Source organism: Carcharhinus amblyrhynchos, chromosome 29, assembly GCF_965287045.1.
Source record: "Carcharhinus amblyrhynchos chromosome 29, sCarAmb.v2.hapA, whole genome shotgun sequence".
Taxonomy (NCBI): domain Eukaryota; kingdom Metazoa; phylum Chordata; class Chondrichthyes; order Carcharhiniformes; family Carcharhinidae; genus Carcharhinus; species Carcharhinus amblyrhynchos.
This window is the reverse complement of record NC_137352.1, coordinates 10,550,689-10,577,925: the sequence shown is the minus strand read 5'-3', so window position 1 is coordinate 10,577,925 and position 27,237 is coordinate 10,550,689. Positions and strand designations below refer to the sequence as shown.

At 39.0% G+C, this 27,237-nt stretch overlaps 1 protein-coding gene across 5 annotated transcripts in view; it reads left to right on the top strand.

Annotated features, from left to right (window-relative positions):
* Positions 1-27,237, top strand: part of sik3 (SIK family kinase 3) — a 281,489-nt gene that overhangs the window by 122,729 nt on the left and 131,523 nt on the right. For all 5 annotated transcript variants that reach the window (XM_080214519.1, XM_080214520.1, XM_080214518.1 and 2 more), the window contains exons 2-3: positions 16,146-16,262; positions 21,598-21,661. In XM_080214519.1, coding sequence (XP_080070645.1) covers positions 16,146-16,262; positions 21,598-21,661 — 181 coding nt within the window. The remainder of the gene's footprint in view (positions 1-16,145; positions 16,263-21,597; positions 21,662-27,237) is intronic.

Here is a 27,237-nt window from a genome sequence, read left to right as displayed (position 1 = left end):
GTCACCGATAGGCCGAATCGTGGTTTTTGTTAGTTTATTGGAAGCACAGTGGCATGATGGTTAGCACTGCTGCTCAAAGCGCCAGGGACCTGGGTTCAGTTTCCGGCTTAGGTCACTGTCTGTTTGGAGTTTTCATATTCTCCTCGTGTCTGTGTGAGTTTCCTCTGGGTGCTCTGGTTTCCTCCCACAATCCAAGAATGCGCAGGTTAGGTTGACTGGCCATGATAAATTGCCTCTTAGTGTCAGAGGGACTAGTTAGGGTAAATGCATGGGCTTACGGGGATAGGGCCTGGGTGGGATTGTGGTCGGTGCAGACTCGATGGGCTGAATGGCTTCCTTCTGCACGGTAGGATTTTATGATCTATTCTATTTGTGCAAAGTCCTTTGTTGACCTTATGAGTTGTTAAAGGTGACTGGTGTAAATTCAAGAGAAATGATGGGGCTCTATAACAATTGAGAAAATAATTTTGAGCTGACAAGATTGAACAGGTGAAATGAGTGCACCGTAAGCAGATACTGCAGATTCACCACCTGTGGTGGAACAAAATTATAAATAACCAGTAATGGGAGGGAAAAGTGAGCAAAATTGTTTTCAAATTTTGTAAAGTAGGTAAATCATGTTACATTTGTTGCATTTATGAAACTAGATGCTAATGCGTGTCATATTTTTATTTTCGCCCAGTTGTATTCCGTTTTGTAAAATTTCTATGTAGTATCAAAGAATAAGCGTTCATATGCAGCCAACAGCTGAACCACAGTAAATATCATAAAATTAATTTTAGGTCCTTGACTAGCTGTGGACAATACGACGGAAGTTTTAATAGTGTATAAATATATGTACGCTTTCAGACTCGCATCATATTTCAGTTTCTTCTTATCTAGAGCCAGAAATTTACAAACATCCGCCAATCTCCAAACTTCCCTCAGCAACAGCAATTAATCTGTAATTGATCTCAGGATGTTTATTACGGAGAGATTTCATGGCCTTAAAAGGATAGGCCTGTTAAGCTAAACACTGCCATGACAGAAGAATAATAGATTTTCATTACATTAGACAATGCTTCGGTCGTAAACAGCGTACCTTCCAATTTACAAGGAGTAACACCATCGAACATCCATTGCTTTTAAAACAAGTATTGCACAATACAACAATAAGACAGTAGTATTTAGGTGCAAATCTCTTATTGGTATAAATCTCTAGACAAATTGTTTATAGTGTAAACATTTGCTGTTCTGAGTGAATCTCTAGTAGATAATAAAGATGTTCTTTCCCCTCCCCATTCCTAGTGTTCTCCCATCCTATCCCCTCTTCTCACCTGAAGGCATGAACTATCATTACGTATTGGTTCCATAGGACAGTTTAGATTCAGTATTTGACCATTATTTAGTTGTAGACTTGATGGTGAGGGAAGCTATCACATTCTGTCTTCACATGAAGTGCACATGCACATTTCTATTAGAGTATTATTATGCAGAGATTAGGTATCTGAGCCACACTTTATTTTTCCTTTGTTAACCAAAAGCTAATGCCAGTTAACTCTAGCATTGCTGCTGCAGTCTTGCCTGAGTATAATCACTCATCACAGACTGGGGGTCAAATTGGGACTTTTTTTGGCTTTGTGACTGAAAAGCAGACTTGTACAACAGGTATGGTATCATTACTTATTGTAATTTTTGACTTGGCTTGGCTTTAGGGAATTTCAAATGATGATTCAGATAAAGCTGACTGACCCAATTGAATTATCAATGTGGGCAGTGCTACTTTCTTTGAATGCTTATGTGCTGTTCTTGAGTTTTTGTATCTTCCCCTTTTTGTGGCCTCCACAGAAAATGACTATTTGAGAATAGAGAATAACAGCTGAATTTTTCATCCATTACTTTCCATGAGATCAGCCAAATGTTTCAGAAAGACTGTTTAGACTGATACTTACCATCTTCTGGCAAATTCTTTATAACAATTAACAGGGGAGTGGTAGTCTGATCATGGCTAAACTTTAGGTTCCTGTGATACGGATCATTGCTGTATCAAAGGAAAGTGGAAAATATTGTGATGCTTGAATGTTCTGGTGATTCTCAAACTGCTTGTTGATGATCTAGAAATAACTTGAATTTAATTTTTCTTCATGTTTTTCTCCTGTATTGATCCACATTTTTGATTAAATTTCCATGCATTTCTGCTGAAAAGGCCTGAAATTTTAATATTGACAAAGAAAAAGAATCATTTTGATCTAAATGTTTTTCAGTTTTCTGTTGTTGCAAAACTGCTTTTGAAGAAAAAGCTCCTTAACTAGTTCATGGATTTATACCAATATTTATTTCATCCTTTATTATGTCACCCAAAATGTTGTATATATGATTAAACTTGGCAGTTATGCAAGCAATATAATAGCAATATCCTACAAATGCATTTAAGAACTTAAGAATTTCTAGACAAAAAAACACCAAGTGCATCTGGTTTGCCTTTTACTGTCATGGTGGCTGAGCTGAATAATGCAACAATAATAAAGTTGAAAGTGAATCATGGGCATCAATCTTTATGAATGAGTTCGTTTACAACAGACTTGGACATAGGGCAAGGAAAGGCAGGCAGTCCTGCAAAGCTTTGGCAACCATAGGTTCAGAATTACCCATTTCATTGAAATGTGCTACGTTTAGCTTATTTTGATTGTCTGATTTCTTATATACTGTATCACAAAATATTACTTTCTGCAAGGTATCTATCTGATTTTCATTTAAAGATCTCCTGTTCCCACTTATAGGATGCCTATTACTTAGATTCACCCATGATTCCAGATCATTTAAGAAGATGTGAAATGAAGAGATCCCACAAACCAACCTCCCTGAGCCCCGCTGGCAACATTCTCCTAGAGTGATGATATTCCTATATTGTTTCTGATCATCCTGTTTTCCCCAGGGTGTTAACTAAATCTGGCTCATTACTAAATCTAATATAGCCTGGTCTTTTGATCATAATAGGACATATTGCAGAAAATTACCCTGAAAGCTATCTCTAGGTATGTCAGGAATAGAAGAATGATTAGGGTAAGATTAGGGGCAGTCAAGGATGTAGTGGGAAGTTGTGCAGAGTGTGAAGAGTCCGAAGAGATAGGAGTGGTGCTAAATGAATATTTTTTGTCAGTATTCACACAGGAAAAAGACAATGTTGTTGAGGAGAATACTGAGATACAGGCTATTGGACTAGACAGGATTGAGGTTCATAAGGAGGAGGTGTTAGCAATTCTGGAAAGTATGAAAATAGATAAGTCCCCTGGGTCGGATGGGATTTATCCTAGGATTCTCTGGGAGGCCAAGGAGGAGATTGCAGAGCCTTTGGCTTTGATCTTTAGGTTGTCATTGTCTACAGGAATAGTGCCAGAAGACTGGAGGATAGCAAATGTTGACCCCTTGATTAAAGAAGGGAGTAGAGACAACCCTGGTAATTATAGACCAGTGAGCCTTACTTCTGTTCTGGGCAAAGTTTTGGAAAGGATTATAAGAGATAGGATTTATAATCATCAGAAAGGAATAATTTGATTAGTGATAGTCAACACGAGTTTTGTGAAGGGTAGGTCGTGCCTCACAAACCTTTATTGAGTTTTTTGAGAAGTTGACCAAAGAGGTGGATGAGGATAAGGCAGTTGATGTGGTGTATTATGGATTTTAGTAAAATGTTTGATAAGGTTCCCTACAGTAAGCTGTTGCAGAAGATACGGAGGCATGGGATTGAGGGTGATTTAGCTGTTTGGATCAGAAAGTAAGAAGATAGAGTCGTGGTTGATGGGAAATGTTCATCTTGGAGTTCAGTTACTAGTGGTGCACCGCAAGGATCTGTTTTGGGGCCACTGCTGTTTGTCATTTTGATAAATGACCTGGATAAGGTCATAGAAGGATGGGTTAATAAATTTGCGGATGACACTAAAGTCAGTGGAATTGTGGACAGTGCGGAAGGATGTTGCAGGTTACAGAGGGACACAGATAAGCTGCAGAGCTGGGCTGAGAGTTGGCAAATGGAGTTTAATGCAGAAAAGTATGAACTGATTCACTTTGGAAGGAGTAACAGGAATACAGAGTACTGGGCTAATGGTACGTTACTTGGTAGTGTGGATGAGCAGAGAGATCTTGGTGTCCTTATGCATAGGTCCCTGAAAGTTGGCACCCAGGTTGGTAGGGTTGTTAAGAAGACGTACAGTGTGTTAGCTTTTATTGGTAGAGGGATTGCGTTTTGGAGCCATGAGGTCATGTTGCAGCTGTACAAAACTCTGGTGTGGCTGCACTTGCTTACTTCTGTTATCATCTATTAATCCCACCAAAAGTGATTCTGCATCTTTATTTTACTGTTGCCTCCTTAATAAAAACTGTGGCAACAAATCTTTTTAAGAAGATTGGTGAGTTTTAGAAACCAGCAAAGGGTGATGAAAAAGTTGATAAAAAGGGAAAAATAGAATACAAGTGTAATTTAACCTAGATATAAAAACAGGAAGTAAGGGCTTTTACATGCATATAAAAAAGGAGAATGCCTTAAGTAATTGATAGACCTTCAAAGGTAGAGATGAGAAATTAGCATTGGAATAAAGAAATAGCAGAATGAATGTTTCCTGTAGTGGGGAAGACTATAATTAAAGGTGACAATATAAGGGAGTCGTCATAAGGGAATTCAGAAGAAACTCCTTTACTCGAAGGGTGGTGAGAATGTAGAACTCCCTACTACAAGGAGTAGTTGAAATGAAATGAACTTAAGAGGAAGCTAGACAAGCATATTAGGAACAAGGGATGGGAGGGTTATGATAGATTTACCCATAATGGACCTCCTGATTAATGTTGGTAGGTAACTGGGTTGATTTTGCTAACCATAAAAATAAAAATACAGCATAATTTTTTCCCAGTCTCCAGGTGCCTCTCCAGTTTTCAATGATTTTTGGAACGTTCATATTAAGCAGTCCTGCTGTTTCTTCCCTTAGTTCCATAAGGATTCTTGGGTGCAATTTAACTGTCCCCTGAGATATATTTTTAAGGTTGCACAGCTGTTTGACAGCCATATTAGTAATAATATGAATAATATGTCAGCTTGCTGCTGCAAAACCTTGAGTTTACTTCCAGGTCAACTTGTGTCCTCAATAGCTTAACATTTTCTAGCTAGTTAAAATCTTTACTGTACTTGGTCCTTTACAAATGCCACCTTTCATCATATATTTCTAGATAGAGGTTTTCATTATAGCATGGATCTAAGTAAAGCACAAAGTTAAAATTTATTTATTAGTCACACGTAAGGTTTACATTAACACTGCAATGAAGTTACTGTGAAATTCCCCTAATCGCCACATTCCGGCACCTGTTCGGGTCAGTGCACCTAACCAGCACGTCTTTCAGACTGTGGGAGGAAACCAGAGCCCTCGGAGGAAACCCACACAGACACAGGGAGAATGTGCAAACTCCACATAGGCAATGACTCAAGCCAGAACTTGAATCTGGGTCCCTGGTGCTGTGAGGCAGCAATGCTAACCACTGTGCCACCGTGCTGCCCATAAACCCAATAATTGCTTATCTCTATTATCATCTATTAATCCACTAAAAGTGATTCTGCGTCTTTATTTTACTGTTGCCTCCTTAATAAAAACTGTGGCAAAGAATCTTTTTAAAAAGCTACTGCAGGCTACGTTTAAGATGAGGTTGGAAGTGTGGGGAAGTGTTTAGTTATAATTCTCAAGTCATCATAAGGTGAGAGGCAGGCTTGATGGATCAGCTGGTATGTTCATCGCACCTTTTGCCATTTCCTTATTAGTTCCCATCTTAAGTTGGCAACCTCCATTTTTCTTTCTCTCTTAAAGCAATTATATTGGCATCCTGAGAGATCTAGGTGTACAGATGTACAGTTCCTCGAAGTTGGCAACTCTGGTGGACAAGGTAGTCAAGAAGGCATACGGCATGCTCGCCTTCTTCGGTCAGGGCTTTGAGTATAGGAATTGGAAAATCATGCTGCAGCTGTATAAGACTTTGTTTAGGCCGCTTTTGGAGTATTGTGTACAATTCTGCTTGCCACACTACCGGGAGGATTGCATTGAAAAGAGTGCAAAAGCGATTTACCAGGATGTTGCCTGGTTTGGAGGATATGGACTATGAAGAAAGGTAGAACAAATTTGGATTATTTTCATTGGACCGTCGGAGGATGAAGGGGGACCTGATTGAGGTTTATAAGATTGACAGGTTTGGATAGAGTGAATAGTCAGCCCTTTTCCCAAGGTTGAAGGATGAATTACCAGGGGGCATAGGTTGAAAGTGAGAGAGGGAAAGTTTAAAAGAGATGCAAGGGGCAAGTTTTTCACACAAAGGGTGGTGAATGCCTGGAATGCACTGCTGGAGGTGGTGGTGGAAGCAGATTCTGTAACAATGTTCAAGAGGCATCTGGATAGATACATGAATGGGCAGGGACAGAGGGATATGGACCATGTAGAGGCAAGAAGGTAATGCAGAGGCATCTGTGTCGCCATGTACTTGGTGAGCCGAAAGCCTGTTCTTATGCTGTATTGTTCTTTGTTCCTTGTTCTCAATTAATTTTTTATTAATATCCTTTTCTTTTATTGCCAGGTTGAATTTGAATTATTTCATGTTATTTTAATGTCTTACTTTTATAATTCTACCTTTTTGCTTTTGGATCTATTTTAATTCTGTACCGTTTTCCTTGAAGCCTTAATCCTCATCCACCTTATTGCTAGAGATTTGATTGGCCGTATTACTCATGATCACGATGCAAAACTGTAGGCTGTTTTTTACAAACTGAGTCACAGTAGTCGTCCATTAACTCTAGATATCACTTGTGTTTTCATCCTAACATTTTCTGGTTAAGTTAAAATCTTTACTTGGTCCTTTACAAATGCTACTTTTCATCACATATTTCCAGATAGAGTCTTTCATTATAGCATGGGATCTAAAACATACACTCAATAATTGTTTATCTGTATTATCATCTATTAATCCTGCACAAAGTAACTCTGCGTTTTTGTTTTGCTTTTTTAAATCATCTCACTATTGTGCCTTAATACTAAAATTGTATTTTTCCATTTCTCCTCATATGATCTTTTCTAAACAAATTATTCCTTCGACATATGCTTCCCATTGATTTGAATTATTCCTCTACGCCTCTATGATGAAACTGATGCAGGCCACACTTTATATTTGTTAGATTCCTTTCATGAATGTAAACATAGTCCTATTTCTCTTTACCTTTTCTGCATAATTTGTTAGTACCTTTAGTTTCTTTTACCCACCCGTTAGAATTTGTTTTTATTGTACCCTGATTTATATTTTCACTAGTATCCCTTAAATTTGCTGTGATCAGTGCAGTTGTGCTCATACATCTACCGCAACAACCCAAATCTCATTTAATGCTTTCCTATAAAGCAACTGCTCCACTCCTGTGTCTTTAGGTGGATCTATCAGATTGGATAGGGTCGCCTTACTGCAAAAGGTGCCCCACTGAAAAACTAAAGGTTTATTCTATACATCACACCCTTAGCCTCAAGTCAGTCTGTCTAGTTGTTTTCAGTCTCTCCTCATTATTAGACAGTACAGATATTATTTCAGTAAATGCTACTTCTCCTTTGCAGCCATCTTTTGAATCTTCAGTATATCTCTCAAAAGGAGAGAACCATGGATGACTACACATATTCCACCGGCTGATCATGACCCATTAACATCCTAGGGGCCACCATTGATCAGAAACTTAACTGAATCACTTGTATGAATTATGTGGATCCAAGAACAGGTCAAAGGTTGATAATTCTGAAGTGAGTAACTCATCTTCTGACACCCCAAAGCCTGTCCACCACCTACAAGACACAAAAGACACAGGTTGGAGGTGTGTTGAATATTCCCTTCTGCATGGATAAGTGCAGCTCCAACATTCAAAAAGCTCAACAATATGCAAGACAAAGCAGCCTGCTTGATCGGTTACTCCATTCACTGACCTAACCATTTACTCTCCCCATCACGCATGCACAATGGCTGCTGTGTGTACTTGGTGCATAACAACAATTTGCCAAGTCTGCTTTGACACCACCTTCCAAACTTGTGACCACTGCCACCTAGAAGAACAAAGGCAGCAGGTGCATGGAAGCACCACTTGAAAATTTTTGTTCAAGTCACACACTATCCTTACTTGGAATTGAATTGTTGTTCCATCAGTTCCTGGAACTCACTACTCCTCCCTCACTCAGCACCTTACATAGCACTATGGATATACTTATACCACACAACTAAAGTGGTTCAAGAAGATGCTACCTTCCTGATGGTAATTAGGGATGGATAAAAGGTGATGCCATTGGCACCGTGAATGAATAAAGAACACGAGGTTCAATTTCCAGAATGATATTTTCTAATACCTAATTTATAAAAACTTGAGGTGAACTACTGCATGATATGATTCAGAAAGGTTTGGGGGTCAGGACCGTGAAAGATAAAAAGACAAAAGATTTGCTTTTAAACAGCAAAAGTCCACATAATGCCCTAAAGTATTTGCAGCAATGAACCACATTTAAATTGCACATACTGTTTGTAGCCAACACGACAGAAGAACACTTGAATGATGAGCTATTCAACTGTTGATGTATTTTAAGGAAGAATGTTAGTTTGGACATCATGAATAGTGCATCTGATCTTTTACATCCAGCTGAGCTAGTAGAGACAGTCTGTGTTCAAATTCCAAATCCAAAGGCAGTTATCTCCAGCAGTGGAGCATTCGCACTGTATTTCACTGGAATGTCAGTCTTGACCAGCTGTTGGAGTGGAGCAGAAACCCACAACTTCCTTACTCAATGATGCAAGTATTACCAATTGAGTTAAGCTAACCAGTATTAATTAACATCGAGTCTGTGCTTCTGTTTTACCTTTCCTTTCTATCTCATATTGTCCAAACATCAACATTGAAGACTGAAGCAGGAGTATTTGTCTTGAAATTATTATCAACAGCTTCAATTATGGAATAAATAAGAAAATGATATGTGACTTTACCCTAAAACAGGTGAAAGTTTATCATCTTATTGTCAAAAAAAGACCAAATTTTGTCAGCCACAGCAATAGTATTCTTTATTGGAACTACATGTAATTATGTAATGATAAATGAGCTACTGTACTTAGTGACAGTGTGCCTTCTAAGGATAGTGAATAATTTCCTTCTGCATTCTTAAGACAGTATAATTGCATTAGAGTGGGCTGGTTTGGATTTCTAATGCAGATATTAAAATGTAAACTAATGAAATGTCAAAAGATACTAAATAAAAATTAAGAAAATTATAACATTTAAAACTTCTTAGGACACGATTTAGTAACTTCAAAATAATTTAATAGGGAAGTTTTGCCCAGTTTTGATCAGTTACTGATCACCATCAATAAGCCATGGCTTATTATTAACACTTTGAACTTCTGTTGTTTTGAGGGACAGATGTAGGCGGAGAGAGAAGCTGCCATCTCTTACTAATCTGTATAGGTTGCAATGCCACTACTTTGAATCATCATCATTCACCCATCAATATAATCATTCTTATCTCTCCTTATTATGAAACAAACACGTAATAACTGTTCAAAAAATGATAATAAATCCAAATGTTCACTGGAGTACTCTGACAGACTCGCCTGACAGCAGGGAGTGAGGCAGTGCAGAAACCTTGGCTGCAAAATCTTGAAGTGCTTTTAAAGTTAGAGTACTTACAATAGTTAAAGTGGTCAACAGTCATTCATTTCAATTAAATTTTATAAAAGAAGCTAGCTAGGTGATGCAGTTTATGTTGCTTCTTGTTCATTTTTAATATGTTTTATTGCAGTTTTTTGCTTATAATGAGCTTATGTATACTCAAGGTGTTAAGCATTTTGGAGTGGTAGGTTCAATTTTGTGCTGCAATCAGTGAGTGGATTGAATCTGATTAGGGATGTTTCTGCATAGAACTTAAGTGTGGGTTCAGAACTGAAACTACTTTGCCCAGTGCCAATGTTGTATTTTCTTAAATTGCACTGTCCTTCATTTCAGCCTCTGTCAACTCCCCCTTCATTTGAGACTCTCCACTCTGCTACATTTTAGACTTGCTCTTTTCCTTTACTTCATTGTCTCGTGTTGGTGTGGTGTTAAACCCTGGCCCATCTACCACTCAGGTGGGCATAAAAGATCTTATGATTATTTTCAAAAGTGCAAGTGAGTGCTCCAATGTTTATCATTCCAGGACCAAAATTTGTCATTCAATCTGCATAGCTGAAATAGATTATCTGTTCATCGTTACTTGTGTAAGCTTGCTGTGCATAAATTGGCTGCCATGGTTCTCTGCACAATAAGTTAAAAAGTACTTAATTGCCTGTGGAGCACTCTGAAATGTCCTAAGGGTTGGATTATTATCCATGTGTAATACAGAAATGAGGATGATAACGATCTGAAATGTCGAAATTCTAAAATAAAAATTGAGAAAATTATGTAAGCGTTTAAAGGGTTTTAGGAAATGATTTAGTAACTTCAGAAATAATTTAACAGGAAAGTTTTGGCCAATTTTGATCAGTAACAGATCAGCATTAGTAAGACATAACTTTTAACATTACAAGATATGAGTCTTTATTTTTTTCCTTTCCTCAGCCTCCTTACTGTCCTCTTGTTTTATTTTCTCCTTTCCTTCCTTATGTTTCTGTTTTTATTCTTACTGGCTTCGCGTCTGTCATTATGAGCAGTGAGGGGCAACAGCATTGGAGCTTGGGTTAGTGACTCACTGGAGAGCAACATAAAGCAGGTGATCAAGGGTTGGTTAAAAGCAACAGCATCACAAGTAGAATTTCAGGAGTATTTAGAGGCTTTACTTCACGCTTCTTACGCAGGCTGCTTGTGCTGTGTTATATTGTAAGGATGGTACAAAGGTAAGGTTTGTAAGATTGTACTGGGGCTGTGTTTCTAATTTAGGATAATATGAAAGGGGTCATGTGACTTGCTTTGAGGACTGCCAAACAACTGGACTGGGTGCCCTGACTGTTAAAGGGAGTTCCAGGGTGCTTTGCTGGGAAGAAGGTGTAAGGTTTTCATGCTTGGTTTAATGGCAGTAGTATCTGTGTTTACAGTGGTTAAATTGCTAGTCCTCCAAGTCCCTGGAAGATGTTGAGAATGTTAGGTTGTAAATAGTTATGCTTTAAACTGTCCATTTACTTCCAAGGTAAAAGAGAACTGCAAATGTATTGCAATTTTTGTGCTGTGCTTTTAAATTATCATTAAGCTTCAAACAGTGAATTTATTTGATGTCCGCATTTGTTATTGTACAAAAAAAGTAAAGAGCCATTTTTAATAAAACTTTTGGCCAGTTTACACAATGGATGTATTCTTGCAAATTGATGGCCAAAATTCTTATTGCAGGTGTGTGCAAGCTTTTGTGTAACTGATTAGTTACTTTTATAAGACTTTGAAATCTTCTACTTTGTGAACATCAGACAAGATCCCAAACTCTGGAGTCATGGCACATATTGTTTAGCATGGATTGAGATCAATGTTCAGCTGACATGGCTGTGGCATTTCTTGAGGATATGTAATGGTATGCTGTGTACAATTGTCTTCTACTGTGAACTGAAAGAAGATAATTGAGGGCAGTTCAAATAAAAATATTGGGACATGTTATCAAGGCACCATGATTGGATTTCTGGGTACTATTACACCACATTCCTATGTAACGTGGTGGAACAGCACTGATCAAAGCTGTTGCTGCTTTGAGAGCTGTCACGTTGAAGCTGCGCTACAGTAAATGAGAAACAAAAATGTCAACAAAAGGTAGAAAATAGAAGGAATCGGCCATTCAGCCCTTCGAGCCTGCTCCGCCATTCATTTTGATCATGGTTGATCATCAAAGTCAATATCCTGATCCCTTTAGACCCAAGAGCTGTACCTAATTTCTTCTTGCAATCGCTCAAAGTTTTGGCCTCACCTACTTTCTGTGGTAGTAAATCCCACAGGCAATCTAAAAACATCTCAGTAATAAGCTCTCAGTCAATTGAAAGCATGTTGGAGCATCCTGGTCATAGAATTACAGCCTGTTCACACCTTGCCTGATCTTGCATATTAATGAATACTTTGACCAAGCATAATCACATTTACATTTAACTATTTGCATCTTTGTTGCTCTGTAGAATAGGTACCTCACTACATTTTGTAGTCAAGATTGATTCTAGTAGGTTCTGCTCTGTTTTGAAGATTTTGAGATTTCTAGCTCCTTTGAAGAATCTTTCTGTACAGGTTACATATAAATTTATTACATAATACAAATATCTCCATTATTCATTTATTCAATATTCATTAGTCTCTATTGTAACACTTCAGTTGTATTTTGGAGAAGTTTTTACGAATTTTTTGTGGTTATTTTTATTCTTTCTTCTGATGTGATCATGAATGTTGTTATCCAGTATTTCACTAAATCAGATTAGAACATCTTTCTGAAATTGTCAGAACTGGGGTACAATCTACAGCTTTTCAAAAATAAAATGCTATACGTTTAATGAAAATTGCTGAGTAATTAAAGCAGCTTTCAAACTTCTTTTAAACCAAAAATCCATGGGGGTGATTCTTCCAAAAAATTCTGTCAAATTCCCATGAAAACTGGAGTAAATCATGCTTTTTTTTCCCTCAGCGGGGCTTAAAAATAAATTTCCTTCGCCTCATGCATTGCAGAGTGCACTACCATGAATCACTCAAAAGCAGTGAGCAGGGTCTATTGTTCTGGAGAAACTGACAGCATAGCACTGAGCGGGCCACTGTGCATGTGCTGATCTGTCAGCTCCGAGCTCTGCAATCCCGCAGTGCCGGGCCTCTCTCACCCACCCCCCCGCCCCAAACCCTGCAGTCCCATGATCTGCCCTGATCACTGGCCTCCCTTTCTACCCACCGATCCCAGAGATCACCAACAGAGACCTATCGCCTTGGCATTGCCTGATGGCAGTGGGCAGTGTCAAGGTGCCCTCTGGGCATTGGCACTTTGCCCCTTGGGTAGTGCCAGGAGACCCAGGCTGGCACTGCCTGGCCCCAGGCCCGCTAATTATATTTAAGTTATATTAATATCAGTGTCTGCATATATATTATCAGCTCTGCGCCAATTTCCAGCATGGAGCTGATGGCTCTGGAAATCCTGCACTAGGAGACATGCTGAAGGCCTGACACTCAGCGCAGATTGGCCACCACTCGAATCTCCCAGCTAAAAAAGCAGTGCAGTGGAATGGGCGAATTGCCCCCTTAATATTGAACGTCTCTTCATTCAATTTTTAACCTGACCTATGTTAAAAGAAGTTGATCAGCTCTGACGAAGAGTCAGCCAGACTCAAAACTCTGTTTTCTCTCCACAGATGCTGTCAGACCTGCTGAGATTTTCCAGTATTTTCTGCTTTTGTTTCGGATTACAGCATCCGCAGTAATTTATTTTGATCAACTTAGTTCCTGGTCCTTCCTTTATGGAGATCCAAAATTCTTTACAATATGTTTCCAATCTAGATTTTGAAGCGTTCAGTTTTTTTCTTGCAAGAATTGACAAGTTATCCTTGTATTTAGAAGTGGATTTTTTTTTCAAAAGACCTGTTTTATACAGAACTGCCAGTACCATCTTCATTGTTTCCACATGACATCACCTTAGCAACAGTGAATTTGTTTCTCGTCCTGTTGTATCTCATGATTTAAGGTAGCATTTGATGGCACGTCAGACAAGTTTATTGAGCACACTCCATCCTCTCAGAACTGTTAATCAAGCTTCAGAATTTTTTCTTGTTCCAAGCATGTGTACACCTTGATATGGAAATTTGAGCTCCCTTCAGTAGGTGAAACTGATCCAATTATAAATTAAAATGCATGTTTAATGCTTTGATTTCCAACTTGTTAAACTGACAATCACTGTGTTTATCAAGCCTCCTCCTTTTTCCAAATATACATGGTGCAAAACATGTCAACGTTCATTGTCAATTATGTGACATCATAGTGAAATTGATATAAGATCTTTCTACCTTCTTCCCTGCTGCCATCAGAGTTTGGAATGGATACACCTTATATTAAGTTGATCTTTCTCTACACCCTAGTTATGACTGTAACACTACATGTACCTTCTTTCCTTCTCCCCTATGTGTTCTATAAATGGTTTGCTTTGTCTGTACAGCTTGCAAGAAACAATACTTTTCACTGTATCCAAATACATGTGACAATAAATCAAATTCCCAAATACACAAGTTTAGCAAACTTGCCACTTTAGAATGAAAATGTAATAACAAAAAATTCCTTTAAATTGTCAACTACAATTTGTAAAATTTACCATGTGAAATAGGTTTGTACACTTCAAATAGTATTCATGGTTTCAAAATGACCTTAAAATAATATTTTTTATCAAAATGTAAATGATTTTACTGTAGATACAGCAAACCAATTTAGCCTTTGGCACTGCTTTCACTACATTATCGCAGAATATCAGCATGGATTTTCTGCATATAAAAATATCCTATAATTCTTCTTTGAAAATAAATTTTTGTGGTAGGCCTTGATAGTAAACTCTGAAGTCACTTGAATGGATTGAACTATTTAATTGTTTAGACTCATGCGGATTCCTTTGCTCCTGTTTGCTTTGTCCTTGTTATGGTGTGGGCAGTCTGAACATGTTCAGTGTGAATTTATTGTTGTGATTGATATGGTTAAATAAGAAGTATGATGGTAGCATGCTTGGTTATTCTGCAGAAAATTAATACAAACACAGGAGAATTAGCACATATAGCAAAACAGTATATTCTGTTCTGTAATTTGATGTGACACTGATGAATAGAAGCTGCAAAAATGATTGGTTTCCTGCATGTTAAAATAAAAATAAATTCTAATGTTCTGTCCTTTCTGAAAACTGGTTTTAGATTGTACAGATATTTTGGATATTTCTGGGAAAAAAAACACAAAGCATTTGACCTCACATTTTGAGAGAAATGGTTAATGAGGCAATTTCAGTGTAGTCGAGCACCCTTGTTTTAGCAAATATAACTTGGAAATAAGTCAGCCTAGAAATATGAATATTGAATGTTAAAGATAATTTTGTTTGTGTTTTTCTGTAGAATTATAACCAGTGATTTAAGCATTTTGTTTATAGATATTTAGACTACACATTTCATGTTGTAATGTATTGAAAGTCGTGCCTATAGGCCATGGACGCCAATCTTGTTATGGCTGCTAACTCTCAATTTGCATGTATTTAAATATTTCTAAAAGGCATAATGCGCAGCGTCTGGGGGTGTCAGATGTTCCGGCAGGTACCACTACTATTTTTTCCAGCAGTTGACATAACCACTCAAGGGGCGGGTGGGTCAGAAACATGACAATGGGGGTAGAGATGGGAATTGTCTGCGATGGTGAATTTTGGGGGGCGGAAGAGGTGGTAGAAAGAGGCAATGCGAGAGAGATTGCCAGCCATGGGGACGGGGGTAATTACAGGCAATGCTTCTCCCTCCCGCTCTAAATGTGATCTCTCTGTCCTTTTTTTGCAACAGTGAAGTTCAGTGGAAGCATGAGGAACAATAACCTATCTTTTGGTTGGACATTTTTTTCACTTTCTGCTTCCATTTTTTGGGAGAGCAGTTCTTGGCAATGATTTTGTTATTGCCATTTAATCTCCTGTAAGCCACCTTTTGCTTGCCCCTTTCTCTTTTTCCTTTTCCCCTGCATTTTACTTGTCAAAATTTCAACCAGATCTAAGCTTTAATGAAGAATTTATTGACCTGAAATGTTAGCCTTGTTTTTCTCCCTGCCGAAACTGCCAAGTACTTCTGGCACTTTCTGGTTATTCTGCTTTACCAATTTGCCCTAATCCTTTTGTAATCTGCTTCATTTTCTTTTGTTGGTAAAAGTGACAGATCTGTTGGTACCAGCTTTGAGATGTCTATAGCCATAAAATTGTGAAAGTGCCTGTGACTTAACCAGACATACGTGGCCAGAGGAAAAACTGGTCAGATGAGTGTGCTGGCTGAGGACAATGGAGAAAATTATTGAAGATTTGGCAACACTAAACCAATAATGTTATAACCAGCTGCAGCTTTTGATGTATTAAAGATGTATTAAAAATACTCGTTGGATCATCTGTAAAAATTAGGATAGAATCTTTTAAGTTTTCTAATTTTCAGATTTTTCTGCCTTTCAGGTTGCTATTAAGATAGTCGATAAAACACAACTCGAGGAAGAAAACCTGAAGAAGATCTTCAGAGAAGTTCAAATCATGAAAATGCTCCGGCACCCCCATATTATTAGGTTGTATCAGGTGAGAGGCTTATACCTTTTATAAGGATTGATTTTCACTTCATGTTTTCCACCAGTAGAGCAGAATATCAGGCACATTATCTCTCTGATTTTATGGAGGTGTTCCTCCTTATAAAGGAAATTAATGACATTGCTTGTTGAAGTAGTATTTAACTTTATAGCTGAGAAGCGCCACCATTAAGAATCCTTTTACACAAGAAAAGTACTGCAAATGCTGTGAGTTCTGCTAAAAGGTCACTGAAACGCTCACTCTGTTACTCTCCCCACAGGTGCTTCCTGACCCATGAGTATTTCTCAAATTTTCTGTTTGAAATAATAACAATGGTCCTTTATTTCTTTGAGTGTAAAAGAACTTTAGTTTTTGCCATTTCTTACAAGTCTTCCTTTTTGTACCATTTTAGTAACCAGAACAGTTTATGCATTATAGTTTGATGGAACAGATTCTACTATAGTTTTAGTAAAATCCAAGGAATAACCTGTAATGCTATTTGAAGTTAGTCAATTTTTGTGTTTTTATTACCTTATGACTAAAATGTTATATTCCAGTCAGGTGAAGAAAATTAAACTAATTTTTTTCGAATCCTTAACCTGACACAGAATCCATGAAATCTCTACAATGCAGAAGGAGGCCATTCAGCCCTTCGAGTCTGTACCATATAAGACAGTCACCCAAGACTGGAATTGAATCTGGGTCCCTGGTGATGTGAGGCCTCAGTGCTAACCACTGTGCCACTGTGCTGCCAATTTAAAAAAGAACTTTCCTGTCATATTAAGCATAAAAATGGCTGTTAGTGATAACAAGAGTACCAGTGAATAATTCCCGAACAGGAAAGAGTGTTTATACCATTTTAGTAACCAGAACAGTTTATGCATTATGCAGTTTATGGAACAAATTCTACTATAGTTTTAGTAAAATTCAAGGAATACCACCTGGAATGCCAGTTGAAGTTAGACAGTTTTTTGGATTTTTACTACCTTGTGACTAAAGTGTCATGTTCCAGTCAGATGAAGAAAATTAAACTAATTTCCTTCAAATCCTTAACTTGAGTGCTGCAGGATGGTGTTCAGGTGACTATCACCTTTTCACGTCTAATTTTCTGAACAGTTTTAACTATGAATACATAATTGCCTTATAACTTGCTCTCAAGAGAGTTTTAATTTCCATGAACTGCATATAAGAAAACAGACAGTAATTCATGTGACAGAAAGAGTTCTGGTACACTTTTAAAAATTGGCTGTCTAGTAATACCCTCAAACTCAAATATTGTGCTGTGCCATGGTAAGATTTTTATTGTTCTTTCAGTTGTGCTCGAAGCTTCATAATTGCCTAGTGCCTGTAATATTTCTGCCTTTTGCATTTCTGAAAGAACAATGAATATAGTGTCACCTGTGAAGTTTTATTTATTATGTCTTTTGAGTAAAATAATAATAGGGATCATTTGAAAGTATGCCACTTGTCACAGTAGTTTTTTACTATTTCCTATGAATTGGTGGCTGGGGAATTGTAGAATGAGAACACTTGTCTGCTGATGTTCCAAACCACAGGCAATGGTCTGTGCACCAGATGTCAGATTTTGTAAGCTGTGTCAGTCGCTTGCAAAAAGATTGAGTTGCAACGTTTTGTATGAATCACTATTAAAGTGATTTCTGCCATTAACTGCTGTTTATTTGCTGACTGTTATCTTCAGTTCCTACCTTATCCATTCTTGATCTTCTGTGTTTCTTTTAAAAATTCAAGGTACAGAGCATATAATAAAATGAACATTGACTGAAGTTTTTGACTAGGGCTTATTAATTAGTGTCACAAGTAGGCTTACATTAACACTGCAATGAAGTTACTGTGAAAATCCCCTGGTCGCCACACTCTGGCACCTGTTCAGGTACACTAAGATAGAATTTTTAGTGTGGCCAATGCATCTAACTAGCATGTGTTTCAGATTGTGGGAGGAAACACACACAGACACAGGGAGAATGTCTGTGTGGAGTCTGCACATTGACTCAGGCCAGGAATTGAACCTGTTTGCTATTGCTGTGAGGCAGCAGAGCTAACTACTATGCCATCCCTTGCCTTTAGATTGAAGTGGATGTGAATTAATAAATTTGTAGTGTTTGGCATCTACTTCATTATATAACAGAAAAATGCTTCTATTTTACTTAATGTTCCCTGTGGACATGAGAAAGGAAGAAAAAAGCAAATTGATAGGTTAAAGAAAGGAAAAAAGAGAACAGAGTACGAAAGATGGTGCAGGCACATAGTTTGGCTGATTATATTGAAAGAAAAACAGACAAAAAGAATGTGACATGGAAAGTGATACTGACACAATATAGAGTAAAGCATAAGTTGCAATCTGTGCACAGAGGAGAAGGCATATAGGTGAGGAAACAGGCATATTTACCTGATGTGAGAGGCATGGGTGGGGTACAAACATAGATGGATATATAAAGACATCAGTATAAATTTATCTCAGCCATGAATAAAGAGGAAGGTTGAAGACAGAAAGGAAAAAGTGAAACATGCACAATTTGTGAGTGGTAGATAATGAGAGGTGAAGAGAGAACCAAATTTTTATTTGCTTTTTGTCTGCGAACATAGGAAATCAATTTGTTGATGTGATATCTGGAGGCAAGTTTCTTTGCAGAATCTGCCAGCTGCGGATCAATCGGTAGACCTCTTACCTCTGAATCAGAAAGTTGAAAATTTAAACCCCACTCTGGGACAAAAATCAAGGCTGACATTTTGGTGCAGTATTGTGGAAGTGCCACACTGCAGGAGATGTTGTCATTTGAATGCAACATTCAACCACGTCAGCCCTCTCAGCTGGATGTAAAGATTCCATGGCACTATTTCAAAGCAGCGTAGGGAAGGTATCCCCGAGTGATTGTCAATATTTATCTCTCTATCACTATCACTAAAAGAGATGATCTGGTTATTATCACATTGCTGTTTGTGGGAGTTTGTTGTGCAAAATGGCTGCCATGTGTTAAACAGTAACTACACATTAGAAGTATTTCGTTAGCTTTAAAGTAGATTGGAACATCATTTGGTCATGGAAGGTGCAATATAAAGTTGTCTTTCTTTTCTCTCTCCATTTTCTTTCCTTTTTTTCCTTATACCATTGAATCATGGCATTGTACAGAAGGAGGCTATTCTGCTCATAGTCATAGAGGTTTACAGCATGGAAACAGGCCCTTCGGCCCAACTTGTCCATGTCACCCTTTTTATAAACCCATAAGCTAATTCCAACTGCCCACATTTGGCCCATATCCCTCTATACCCGCCTTATCCGTATAACTATCTAAATGCTTTTTAAAAGACAAAATTGTACCAGCCTTTACTACTACCTATAGCAGCTTGTTCCAGACACTCACCACCTTCTGTGTGAAAAATTTGCTTCTCTGGACACTTGCATCTCTCCCCTTCACCTTAAACCTATGCCCTCTAGCTTTAGACTCCACTACCTTTGGGAAAAGATATTGACTATCTACCTTTTCTATGTCCCTCATTATTTTATAGATCTCTGTAAGGTCACCCCTCAGCCTCCTACGGTCTAGAGGAAAAGTGTCCCAGTCTATCCAGCTTCTCATAACTCAAACCATCAAGTCCCGGTAGCATCCTCGTAAATCTTTTCTGCGCTCTTTCTAGTTAATAATATCCTTTCTATAATAGGATGATCAGAACTGCACACAGTATTCCAAGTGTGGCCGTACCAATGCCTTGTACAACTTCATCAAGACGTCCCAGGTCCTGTATTCAGTGTTCTGACCAATGAAACCAAGCACGCTGAATGCCTTCTTCACCACTCTGTCCACCTGTGATCCCACTTTCAAGGAGCTATGAACATGTACCCCTAGATCTCTTTGTTTTGTAACTCTCCCCAGTGTCCTCCATTAACTGAGTAAGTCCTGCCCTGATTCAAACTACCAAAATACGTACCTTGCATTTGGCTAAATTAAATTCCATCTGCCATTCGTCATCCCACTGACCCAATTGATCAAGATCCTGTTGCAATCAGAGATAACTTCTTTCACTGTTCACTAAGCCACCAATCTTGGTGTCAGCTGCAAACTTACTAACCATGATTCCTATATTCTCATCCAAATTATTAATATAAATGACAAGTAACAGTGGACCCAGCACTGATCTCTGAGGCACACCATTGGTCACAGACCTCCAGTTTGAAAAACAGCCCTCTACAGCCACCCTCTGTCAAGAAGCCAATTTTGTATTCCTTTAGATATCTCTCCCTCCCGCCCCCCCCGCCAGATCCCACGAGATTTAACCTTATGCAACAACCTACCGTGCAGTACCTTGTCAAAGGCCTTGCTAGAGTCCATGTAGACAACATCAGCTGCGCTGCCCTTTACCTTCTTGGTTATCCCTTCAAATAACTCAATCAAATTTTTGAGACATGATTTTCCACTCACAAAGCCACGCTGACTGTCCCTAATCAGTCCTTGAATCTCTAAATGCCTGTAGATCCTGTGTCTCAAAATATCTTTCAACAACGTACCCACCACAGATGTGAGGCTCACTGATCTTTACTTCCCAGGCTTTTCCCTGCAGCCCTTTTTAAATAAGGGCACAACATTTGCCACTCTCCAATCTTCAGGCATCTCACCCATGATTATCGATGATTCAAATGTCTCTGCTAGGGGACCTGCAATGTCCTCCCTAGCCTCCCACAATGTCGGGGGATACACTTCATCAGGTCCTGGGAATTTATCTACCTTGGTGCGCTTTAAGACTTCCAGCACCACCTCCTCTGTAATATGTACACTCCTCAAGACATCACTGTTTATTTCCCTAAGTTTCCTAACATCCGTGCTTTTCTCAATAATAAATACTGATGAGAAATATTCATTTAGGATCTCACCCATCTTTTGTGGATCCGCACACAGATGACTTGTTGATCCGTAAGAGGCCCTACTCTCTCCTTTGTTACTCTTTTGTTCTTTATGTATTTGTAGAAGCTCTTTGGATTCTCCCTTGTCTTATCTGCCAAAACAATCTCACATTCCCTTTTTGCCCCTCTGATTTGTCTCTTAACTCTACTCCTGCACCCCCTATACTCTTCAAGGGATTCACTTGATCCCAGCTGCCAATGCATGTCATGTGCCATCATGTTTGCACTGGCTTTAAGACAGTCCAATTAGTTCCATTCCCTTGCTCTTTCCACATATTCTTATGATTTATTTTTCATTTATAAACATTTTTCCAATTCTGTTTGAGTATTATATGTTTAATGACTATGATTAGCCAATATTTTCAAAACTTGGCAATAAATTTGGTCTATTAGAATGTTTCCCTTATCTGATACTATGTCCTTGTGCTACAGGTTATGGAGACAGAAAGGATGATTTATTTGGTGACGGAGTATGCAAGTGGTGGGGAGATATTTGGTGAGTAATATCATCGTTTGAGATGAATGTTAGCGATGTAGGGCTTTAAAACATCCATCAAAGTTGTTGTTATGCTATGTTGGAGTTTTAGCAATCAGACATACTGAATCACTATATTTAAACATACAAACCTACCCTTGTATTTTGAAAACCTGTTTGTTAATTTTAGTCTGCAGCTGCAACAGATTATTTTTCTACTAAACTATATCACAGCTTTACTTAAAAGGAGATAAAAGTTCTTTGGTCCTTATTATCACAATACAGGTATTTATCAGTTGATGTTTATTTTCTGTTGTTTTCTGGTTTTTCAATGTTGCACTGATACTGTTTCAAATCATCAGGCTTTCTATTCCCAGGATCTTGCTTGGGTTTAGAATGCATGCAACAATTTAAAATGGGGGGGGAAGTACCTTCCTGTATACTTGCATGGTTGCTGTCCCTTTTTATAGAAATCCAACTAACGGTGGTTACACTGTTCCTTTCCATCTGTTTCATTAATGTTTCATTGATATCTCCTCATATTGATCTGCTAATTCCTACCTTAGAAAATGCCTCCTATATGTTACGGCATTTCCTCAATTACTTTCAGTGTATGCCATGGGCAAGATACATACATCTACATGAAATTTATAGAGCTATCTGTCCCTTCTAAGAAAAAAAAAGCTAGTCATCCTGGCTTTGCCTAACTTAGTTGGAAAAGAATCATTTATATGATCGTCTTCAGTTCTTTGCCACACATTACAACAGAGAAATACCATTTTGTAGTTGTATCAGACCTGTCTTATTTATGACCTGCGTGGCTGATCTACCCTCAGTGAAGCCTGACTGCTGTCTTATGGCAAAAGTGTAAGTTGGGACTACAAATCATTGCCTTCTACAACACAATGGAAGAAATACCAGAGGTTGAAACAGTAGCCCTTCATCTTTAGCAGAATATATTAACATTGAATTCGGTACAAAGTAATCAGAGTGTGCATAGAACATTACAGCGCAGAACAGGCCCTTCGGCCCATGATGTTGCGCCGACCAATTAAAAAAAGCAATGACCCTCTAACCTAAACCAATCCCTTTCCATCCATAAACCTATCCACGGATCTCTTAAATGCCCCCAAACTAGGCGCATTTACAACTGCAGCAGGCAGGGCATTCCAATCCCTCACCACCCTCTGGGTAAAGAACCTACCTCTGACATCTGTCCTATAACTACCACCCCTTAATTTAAAGCTATGCCCCTTTGTGCTAGCTTTCTACATCCGAGGAAAAAGGCTATCACTGTCCACCCTATCTAAACCTCTAATCATCTTGTATGTTTCAATAAGGTCCCCTCTTAGCCGCCTTCTTTCTAACGAAAACAACCTCAAATCCCTCAGTCTCTCCTCATAGGACCTTCCCTCCATACCAGGCAACATCCTGGTAAACCTCCTCTGCACCCTCTCCAAAGCCTCCACATCCTTCCTATAATGTGGGGACCAGAACTGCACACAATACTCCAAGTGCGGACGCACCAGAGTTTTGTACAGTTGCAACATGACGTTGCGGCTCCTAAATTCAGTCCCCCTACCAATAAACGCCAAGACACCGTATGCCTTCCTAACAACCTTATCTACTTGATTCCCAACTTTCAGGGATCTATGTACACATACACCTAGATCCCTCTGTTCATCAACACTATTCAGAGTCCTACCGTTAGCCCTATACTCTACACATCTGTTATTCCTGCCAAAGTGAATTACCTCACACTTTTCCGCATTAAACTCCATCTGCCACCTCTCGGCCCAGCTCTGCAACTTGTCCAAGTCTCTCTGTAAACTATGACACTCCTCTTCACTATCTACCACTCCTCTGACTTTGGTGGCATCAGCAAATTTACTGATCCACCCAACTATACCCTCATCCAGATCGTTTATAAAAATTACAAACAGCAGTGGCCCCAAAACTTGAAAACCTTGACACAACCTTGCACAACTTGAAAAACCTACATTGAGGTTTTGGGTTTTGACCATCCTGCACCATGGGTTGGAATTTTTAATTTGAGTAATTGCACCTGTGAAACTCATTCCCCAGTTCTGATATAAGCAAGTATTCTGTGTTGCTGGGAGCTATTAGCGGTGAGTGACAATGCTGGAAATGAATATTAGGAGTACGATCAATGATGATTTCCACTAGGGGCATTGTAGAAGTTTTGTACTCGAGGATAGTATATTTGCTTTTGAAAGTGTACATTTTCTCTGAAGAGAAGTATACTCGATCTAAACTCTAGCCAGATCTCATGCCTGAAAAAAAAAATTAAATGTTCCTGAAAAGTTACCTATCCACTTTGGTTATCCTAGGTTACTGAAGAAACCTTTCTCCTTTCAGTGAAGGAGAAATGGCACAGTGGTGTTGTGACTGGGCTAGTAATTCGGAGACCCAGGATAATTACTGGGGTCCCGGATTCGAATCCCACCATAACAGACAGTGAAACTCAAATTCAATAAAAACCTGGAATTAAGAGTCTAACGATGACCAGGAAATCATTGTTGATTTTTGTAAAAACCTATCTTGTTCACTAACGTCCTTTAGGGACGGAAATCAGCCATCCTTACCTGGTCTGGCCTACATGTGAGTCTGGATCCACAGTGATATGATTGACTCTTAAATGCCCTTGGGGATGGGCAATAAATGCTTGCCCAGCCAGCAGCGTGCTCATTCTTTGAATAAAAAAGTGTCTCTCCCTTCATATTCGGAGGTGTAAAAAATAAAGACAAATTGGAGCACGTTGCCAAAGGGATGAATCTATTGTCTTAGTTTGAAGTGAGCTCATCAGTTTCCAATTTGTGTATGTAATGACTTTGCTACTTTGCTCAAGAAAAGGAAGAAATTGCTTCTGAGAAATTAGTCTTGCAAATCATATTTGCAGCTACGTAATTTAATTCCAAGGCATTTTCACACAACCAGTGCATTTCTGAGTCTTCAGATTTATTGATGAGCAAGACGGATGCCTTGCTTTTAGTCAGGATCAGTACAGTTTACCATTTGTAAATAGTCTGTTGTTGTAAGAGGTTTGCATTTTATCCCATCTTCGTGCAAAACACCTGGAGTGTTTAAAAAGATAATTCAAAATTGTTTCAGCAAGGTTAGCAATAGTGAATTTTCTAGATTTCGATCCTACCTAAGTCTGCTTTTTTCCAAGTCATACAAGTTTCATCACTTGGTAATAAATGACAATATTTGCATCTGTAGTGCAAAGTTAATTTACTGTTGTAGTAACACACCCTCAAAAGAATGGCTTTGCCTTTACCCATCATCATGCCAATGGTCATAAACAGGATTTTCTGCTCTCTCTCTTCCTCTCTGTATCTCCCCCTGAACTATTCCTCAGCTGGGTTCAGGGTGGTGTGTGTGGGGATGAGTTAAAATAGCATGGTTATGGTGGGGACAGACAAGCTTTGGACAGGAAGTCTACCCAAGCCCCAAGTAAGGGCGTTGGGGAGAGTACAGAACAAAGAGATATAGGAGTACATGTTCATAGCTCCTTGAAAGTGTAGTCACAGGTGGACAGAGTGGTGAAGATGATGTTCGGTATGTTTGGTTTCATTGGTCAGAATGTTGAATACAGGAGTCGGAACGTCTTGTTGAAGTTGTACAAGACATCGGTAAGACTACACTTGGAACACTGTGTACAATTCTGGCCAACCCTATTGTAGAAAGGATCTTATTAAATAGAAAGAGTGCAGAAAAGATTTACTATGATGTTACCGGGACTTGATGGTTTTGAGTTATAAGGAGACACTGGATAGACTGGGACTTTTTTCTCTGGAGCGTAGAAGGCTGAGGAGTGACCTTATAGAGGTGTATAAAATAATGAGGGGCATAGATAAGGTAGGTAGTCAATGTCTTTTCCCAAAGGTAGGGGAGTCTAAAACTAGAGTGCATTAGGTTTAAGGTGAGGGGGAGAGATACAAGTGTCCAGAGGGGCAATTTTTTCACACAGAGGGTGGTGAGTATCTGGAACAAGCTACCAGAGGTAGTAGTAGAGGCAGGTACAGTTTTGTCTTTTAAAAAGCGTTCAGACAGTTACATGGGTAAGAAGGGTATAGAGGGATATGGGCCAAAAGCGGGCAATTGGGATTAGCTTAGGGGCTTAAAAAAAGGGTGGCATGGACAAGTTGGGCCGAATGGCCTGTTTCCATGCTGTAAACCTCTCTAACTTTATGACTCTAAGACTTTTAACTAGAACCCCCAGACCTACCCTCTGTCTGTGAGATCAGTGCCATGTGACCTTATAGAATATTCCCTACCCTGTCCTTCCCAGGACCTTGGTATTTACCATCATTGTGATTCCCTGGACTTTGGACGAAATTCTCTCATGGCCCTACCATGGTTTGATGGTAGGGACTGTAGGTAAATTTGGCGAGAGTGCAAAAATTGTGAATTTCCGCAGCACGTTCTGCTGGTCTCACTGGAGGATCGGGAAACCTGCTGCAGGTGGACATGATCTGCATTTCATAATAGGTTGCATGTCAAGGCCTGATCAAAATCTTCCACCCACCGCTGATTCTCTGTAACACCGATGGGAAAATACAGCAGTGCAAAACATGTCTGGAATGATGTGACATGCAGGTGTTAGGACCCAGCTGAACAATGCTTGGGTTTGCGTGCCAAGTTCCAAACACAGGTTGCCAACAGCCCTGGACCTTGGGACACCGCAACAGTGGGTGAGGAGTATAACTAGAGGTGGACTTTCCAGATTCAGCAGCATTGAGGAGGTCCATCTTCCAGCATCAGAACATTCCTGGAGATGCATCTTCAATTTTAGGAGGTCCAACCTCTTTCTTCAACAGTGAACCAGTGATGTTGGGCATCTTTTCAATATGGCACCTGGGTACCATAGCAGACAACACGCCATCAGGCTTGTCACACTGTTGAATACAGTGCAAAACACCCAGCTGCATAATTAATGAGGCTGGGGCTGCAAGATATGGTGTGCGTTAGGGGCTGTTATGATGGCTTTCTTGTTGTATTTAAAACTATCGTTTTCCTCAAGTAGCCAAACAAAGTAACAAGAGTGGTTTCAGGATGATCTTTACTATAGCCAGTTACATGACCCTGAATATCCATTCAGGGCATTAAGTGAAAAATCAGAAATACGAAGATAATTAAAGACACAGTATTGATTACAAGTAATTAGCATACACCAATAACAGAATAGGAGTTATTCTATCCAATCATAGTTATGGTTACATTACGGACACGTAAGGGTATAACGTCCAATTTAAACTTTTGCATGTTATATCATCAAAAAATGATAGCTGTATCTCTGACCAGTGGTATTTGAACTTCCCTTTCCATTGTTCTTTGTTCTAATGCAGACAAGAATTGCAGCTGCACATCATTCGGTTAGAAGTCCTTGGGCCTTATCTGGGCTTACAATTCTCAAAACCTGTCATTTGCACATGGCTTTTCCTGTGTTTGAGGTTCAGCTTGCAGCTTATGTGATTTTTAAATTTGTGTGATTTTTGCCCTTTCATCGTGGATCCCACTGGCTTTCACAGCAGTGCCTCTGGACTTAGTCCCAGATGGGAGAATTCCATCCT